The sequence below is a fragment of the Centruroides sculpturatus genome, unplaced genomic scaffold (assembly GCF_000671375.1).
Source record: "Centruroides sculpturatus isolate CEXI.00-Female unplaced genomic scaffold, Cexi_2.0 scaffold115, whole genome shotgun sequence".
Classification (NCBI taxonomy): domain Eukaryota; kingdom Metazoa; phylum Arthropoda; class Arachnida; order Scorpiones; family Buthidae; genus Centruroides; species Centruroides sculpturatus.
Genome location: NW_019384545.1, coordinates 281,397 through 288,601, shown reverse-complemented (window position 1 = coordinate 288,601; position 7,205 = coordinate 281,397). Strand labels below are relative to the sequence as shown.

Sequence of the window (7,205 nt, the reverse complement as noted above, 5' to 3'; positions counted from 1 at the left end):
TACTTTTCCTTTGTTTAAGGGTATTTGGGCAGTTTATTCTCTGTTATATTCTCAAGTAAACAATACATACAAGTACAGTACAGTATTTTCTGAGGAAACACTCGTACTTATTTTTTTTAACCCCATTCCTGATAACCCAGCATTTTCACAAACTCGGCCACCCTTCGGTCCACATTAGGCCGAGTTTTCGAGGTTCTACTGTATTCATAACAAAATGATGAAATATAAATACGATTATAGATCATTCAAGCAATTTTTTAACATTTTATTAGTGATTATTTTTATACTTGCAACCTGATTTTCGATTCACCTTGTTTCAACTTTTAGAAATGTAATCATTTTATTTGAAACAAACTATTCTTACAGTGCTAAAAAATGTTTATACAAAATACATGTCAACCCTAAAATAAATAAAATTTAAAAAATAAAGAAACAGTTGAAAATTATAAAAGTCCATTTATAATTTCAGAAATTAAAACAGATATTGTTTAATGGTATCAAAAAGCTATAATAAATATTTCTGAAGCAAACTGTATCAATTCTATTGACTAATATAATAAAATGAATTCTCTTAGCTAATATCATGAAATGTAATAATTTTATTTATAACAAGTAAAACGGCAAAGTTGTATTTGGGACAAGACTATGTCTCGGAGACTCACTACTAAGCTCACTTTGACACTCACAGCGGGTGTCGTTCACATTCTCCAATCTTCTTTGGTATCACTGGTTTTGAGCGTGATTGTTCAAACTTTGCTGGCCTTGGCCACCGCGTCGTAAACGATGCATTTTCGGTGAAATTAACCTATCTAATTTTGAAATTTCTCTCCGTAGCGTGTCACCCAGGGTTGAATTTTTGTTGATGCCTAATGAAAATTTCCCGTTTTTGAAAATAATAATCCTGGCTATTATATCGCTCGAAATTATTGTTTTTATTTTTATTTTGCACAAACAATATACAGTTTAACCCGATTATAACGTCATCGGATGTAATGACAACCCTAATAAAACGTCAAATTTTTATCGGTCCCACGATTTTACTATACTAGATAATGTTAACAAACCTACTTGTAACGACATAAAACCCTGTTTTAATGTCATATTCGAAGCATTCCCAAATTTACAAAATTAGATTACAAATTTTTATTTAACAAAGAAAATACTACGTGTTAATCGATGATCCTTACAAATTAAAAAAGAAAAGTTTATTATACAGAAATATAACTTCGTTATTTACAAGCAATTTTACATATATCTTTAGCTAAAACAGCTAGAGAAAAGGGAAATTTCTATAGGAAAAATAGAATATTTACGTGGTATTGTGATAGATGACCTCCTTCCGGAAGAGAGGACGGTCAACGACTACTGATTAATACTGGTCTACTATTAAGCAGTTTCAATAGGAAGTTTGGGCAATGGGTTTATGAGTTAATAAGAGGGATGTTGTCCAGGTTTCCTGGTAGTTAAGCATGTAAATATCGCGTTTATAGAAAAACTTTTAAAACTGGTTTGGTTTATTTGATTNTATGACTTTGTCTATTTCTTGATATATTTTATTAAATTACTATCCACCTCTGATTTATCTTGTTCTCGCCATCACTTTTATTCATTTGTTTGTGGTGGCTACCTATGTATACGTGGGATGCTCATTGCTTTATACGCTTGAGCCTGGCATTATTTCTGGTTTACTTAACTATTGGGAAGTGTCTATGACTGATTGACTAGTTGTGATGTACTTATGAGGTCCCACAACTGAATGTAGACCACGTTATCCATTGCTTGTGTGACTGTTTTGAAATCCTATATTTTATCGACATTATAACATTTGTACATTATAACATTTAACCCCTATCGAAAATATCAATGTCCGTATTTCAACTTTGGGCATTATGACATTAATCCACTATGAGAAATAACTATGTTTAAGTTCTGGCAGTGTGTCTTCAACACTTTGCTTATCAGTGCATGCTGTGATAATGTTGGCCTTCATTGATCTGAGACTTTGACTGAGTTGAGCTCTACAGTCTCTGCCCACTAGAGCGGACTTATATAAGACATAAGTTTGTAGTGGTGATTCTACTGTGCTGCTTACAATAATTTCAATATGCCTCTTCAATGGGCTTGTTCTCAGCTTGATTGAACGAAATTCATTGTGCTCTAACCGTCTCTTGTGACGAGCATACTTCAGAGAATTTCAATGTATAGAATGTAATCACCATACTCCTATGGGCTTTCAAGTGCTTCAAGGTCCTTCATTGGAGCTTCAATGTGTTTCAATGCTTGGTTAATGCTTCAAAGTGCTTTTCATCAATAGTGTGTCACAATGTTTCAACCACCCAGTGTTTTAAAAGTGTTTCAGCATGCTTATATGTGCTTCTGGTGCTCTTGTGATGAATGGTGCTACTAGTGTTTTATGGTGCTACAAGTGTAACGTGCTTCATGTGTTTTGGTGCTTTAATGTGCAATGTGCTTAATGTTTTAATGTTTGATATTTTTTATAGTGCTTCTAGTTTTCTATGGTGTCTCTAGTGCTTTACGGTGCTTCAAAATGTGCTTTACAGTGCAATGTGATTAACTGTGTTTAGTGCTTTGATTTGTTGTGTGGTGCTATAAGTATTTCATGGTATTTCTAGTGTTTTATGTTGCTACATGTGCAATATGCTACAACGAGTACTACGTGTTATACAGTGCTCCAAAGTTCAATGTGCAACGTGTAAAGTGCTCTATGGTCCTTCAAAGAGCATTGTGAAGTGGGCTTTATGTACCTAAGAGCTCTAATTCATTCAATGTGCTCCAAAGCAGTGAAATTCACCTACTCCAACTTCGCTGGGCTTTCAATTTATATGTAGCTCAGCTATGTTTCCTTTGTGCTTAGATGATCTGGACAACAGCAGCATAATCGACATACCTCAACCTTCGCTGGGCATTCGGCTTATTGATGGCTCAACCTTGTTTCTTTTCAATGAATATACACAACTATCTTCAAACTGTTTATAGACGTGTGTAGTAACTTTCAAACCACCAACTTTTATAAGGACTGTTCTGAACACTGATNAAACTATTTATAGACATGTGTAGTAACTTTCAAACCACTAACTTTTATAAGGACTATTCTAAATACTGATTTTACTTGGGTCCAAGTGATATTCACTAACACACAAAGTTCTGCTTAGAACTAAAGGACTTTAAAGTACACATCTGCAATGTACTCCAAAAGCTCTTCTGCACAGCTTTGAACTGCTGAGCATATTTTCTTTTGTTTATCTGAACATTATAATTCGTTTTGATAATTTTATTTATTCTAATATACGTCATAAGCGTATTTAAAATATAACTTATTTACTCATATTGTTTATTACTATTTATTACTATTTGTTATTATTGTATATGTATACAAATATTGGTAACTATATATATTTAAGAATATGTATAACTTCCTGGTAATGCTCTAGTGGGGCCAGGACATGTACCAAGTACTTAAATAAAAATGAATGAATGAATGAATGAATGATGTCAAAATTTGATTTAGCAATATTCGCTTTTCGAACTACCCAATGCACACATTTGTCAAAATTTGATTTCACAACATTTACATTTCCAACCTCCCAACAAGCAATGCATGCGCAAATCTCATACTACTGCTTGTTTGTAGAGTGTGTCGCCATTTTGTATTTTGTTTTGACTAGGTTCTTGGTCCCAAGTACCTACAAGTCTGGTTTTTTTAATATGTGCATTGTAAGGAACCAAGTCTGAGCATTATTTTTATTTACTTTTATTTTGCTTTTTATTATATTTTTGTTTGGGGCTTATGTTTTGTTAGGAAGAAGGTTTCCTCACCATTCGCCTTAGAAAATTAAAAATAGAAGAGAAACCAACTCACCAATGAAAGAAAAGCGCCTTAGAAAAAACTCGCGCACACGTGCGCTCCCAAGCGGAAAAAAGTAAGTCCGCACTGAGAAAAAAAAGGGGGGGGGAGACCCCACAAGCACAACTTAGGGACTCGCTAAACCTTAAAAGAATAAAACATCCTGTAAATTGTCAAAAAGAATAATGTAAAAGGTTAGCGAGTATTGTCGGAAAATAGGCTGCCAGACAAATATAAAAAGTTTATTACTAGAACTTTTATTAAATATTTGATTTGTTATTGACAAACTTTGTCATTATTTAATTTCGGTGCACGCTAAAAGTCCAGGCCTGGCACACTAACGTGAATCTGCGTAAAATACCAGTTAGGGAACGGCTATTTCTGGCACACAGTCGTGTCGATAATCATTGGAAAAGTCAGAAAAATGAGATAGTACTTTACAGCATGATTTGGGCACCTAATACTCTGTGCCAAATTGCAACTCTTGACATGTACTCCTTCATATCTACAAGCTGGTGGTAACCAGCTGGCACTGCAATTTTATAAACAAGTCAAAGTCTTGTACATTAACAGTACAAGACTAGTACATAGTGCATTATCATTTTATAAACAAGTCATAGTACATTAATTTACACATATTGATAAAAGAAATTATTATTTCTTTAAATAATTTTGACAAATATGAAGGTTTGTTAAATGAATATTAATAAAAAAAAGACTTATAATTGACTTAATAATTGTTTTAAAAATTGTTTTAGACTTGTGACAATACCTATTCAGTACTTTTCAATGTGATTTAAATCTAAATAACAAAATTGACAGCAATACTATATAATCCAACTCTATATTGCATTACTTTGTTAAAATGTTTATTATTATATGTTTTAATATTAATACGTACCTTGAGGCGGTAAATGATGTAATGGTGCAGTCTGACCTGGCATAGTATGGGAGAAATTTGTTCCACCCTATAGAAAAAATAAATTGAATAAACTTCATTAAATAATGAATTCATTATATTGAATTTTCATTAAAATTATTATATTTATACAATTATGATTATAAACTAATTAAAATGCAAAGAGAAAGTTAACAGATACATAATCTTATCAAAAAATATTAAATGATATAAAATATCTTTTCTGTAAAGAATGGATATATAAAATTGCATTTAAAACTGAAGATTTAATTTTATTTTTGATTGGAAAATGTTTCATCTTTCTACTGATTTAAGAATAAAAATAATTGATATGAATGTTTAGATTCTGACAAAGTTAAGTGCATCTGATAATAGTAAACAGATATGATAAATTATTTTTGTTTTTAACATTTAATTACATAAATAGATTTCATAATTTTTAAATTATTTAAGTGTTTAATTGGCTTAAATGTTAGAAAATAGTATCCAACATATTTTATTGTATGCACATTCAAACTTAATTTTCGCTATATTAATTCATTCTCCTGTATCAACATTTCATGCATACAGAAGGCAAACGGTTTTTCAAATTTTGCAATGCTTTAAATTAACAAAGTAAATTTATAATTTTTTAATTGCGGTGTTATTTTATTTTAAATTTGAAAACTTGAATGATCATTTTTGAATATCCTGAAGAATTCTTGATTATCTATAGATAAAATAGTCTTTTAATTTAAATAATATTTATTTTATAATATGATGTGTTTATATTTGTGTAGCACCTATAATCTGAGAATTTTTACTTTTATCATGCTTAATTTTGCAATTGAAGATATTCAATTATGAATTTTATTACAGAAAATTTTAATCTTACTGCCATTCCTTGTGGACGAAGTTGCTGCCTCAACATCATTTGCTGCTTTTGCAACATTTCCATACTTTGATATGGATTAGGACCAGTTGAACCAGGATGCCCTCCAGGATGTCTAGGAGCTCCAGGATGACCTGGAGGCAATCCACCTTGCATGGAAACAGCAGGTGTTCCCCCTGACTGATGCTGATGGTTACCAGTATGACCAGGAAGAAATTGAGCTGAAGGATTTCTTGATCGAAGCATAGAACTAAGAGCAGCTTTTGATTGTGACATTGGTCTTTCAAAACGACCTGCTACGATACAAAATTAACAAATAAGTATTACTATATTAAATATTTTGTTCATATCATTTAATATATATATATATATACATAGGTTGTTCAAAAAGTTCCCAAACTTTTTGAATAGCGTGCCTCCAGTTGATTATTCTTTAATCCACTTGGATGCATTGTGTCTGCAGAAACCTCCCAAGTAACCTCCTTCAATACATTTGTTGATATCTTGTTTTGGTGATTAGTTACAGCCGTTTATGTGAAGGGGTGTTTGTGGGGTTCGGCAAAAAATCAGATCCATGGAAATGAGCTCTTTGAAGGAGCAGCATTGTTCTGTGAAATTTTGTGTGAAACTCGGGAAATCCTTCACAAAAACTTTCCACGCGTGGGTGAAACATCCCCCCACCCCAAAAAAGCTCGACAAGTTCGCTCAAATGTTAAGGTGATGTTGACTGTTTTTTTTCGTTGCAAAGGTTGTGCATCACAAATACCTACCTACAGTCAACACAGAGTACTACCTGGGGGTTATGAAATCCCTAAGAGACAGAATCAGGCAAAAACGGCCCAAACTTTGGAGGAGCGGCGAGTAGTTTTTTCATCACGACAATGCGCGGCTCATTTGTCCCTCAGAACTCACAAGTTTTTGGTCAAAATCAAGACCGCTGTGCTTCCCCACTCATCCTACTTACCTGATCTGGCCCCATGTGACTTTTTCTTGTTCCCCAAACTAAAAAACATGCTCAAAGGAAAAAGATTTGCCACCATTCCAGAGAGAGGGAAAAAAAAACAACAAAGGAGCTTATAAGCATTCTGGAAAAAGCATTCCAGGACTGTTTCAAAAAGTGGAAACACCATTGGGATAAGTGCATAAGTTGCGAAGGAGACTACATTCAGGGTTCCTACTCAAATTTTTGTTTTGAATTCCCTGACTTTCCCTGACCAACTTTGTCCAAATTCCCTGACCCTCACATTTTTTAGTGTGGAATATCAACATAATAAAACAGCATTTACTGTTAACATTGAGTACATTTAGCCCTCTTTTTGCACAGTTGATATGCTTCAAAGACTGCCACATTAAAAAAATACAGTACATACATCCTGTAGAAAAATGTTTGATAGAATCCACAACTTCAATGTAATGAAAAAATAAGCAATTTACAAACAAAACACAAGCTTTTTATTTTATCATCATTTATCATTATTATTTGTATGTAAATCTAGTAAATACAAGGTAACATAAAATCAACAAAAATTATTCTTTGATAAACAAATAGT

General features: G+C 32.6%; 1 protein-coding gene across 1 annotated transcript in view; it reads right to left on the bottom strand.

Annotated features, from left to right (window-relative positions):
* Positions 1–7,205, bottom strand: part of LOC111623468 (mediator of RNA polymerase II transcription subunit 12-like protein) — a 186,218-nt gene that overhangs the window by 14,325 nt on the left and 164,688 nt on the right. The window contains exons 38-39 of the mRNA XM_023366052.1: positions 5,659–5,951; positions 4,767–4,833 (exon numbers count right to left, since the gene is read on the bottom strand). Of these exons, the coding sequence (XP_023221820.1) occupies positions 4,767–4,833; positions 5,659–5,951 (360 nt within the window). The remainder of the gene's footprint in view (positions 1–4,766; positions 4,834–5,658; positions 5,952–7,205) is intronic.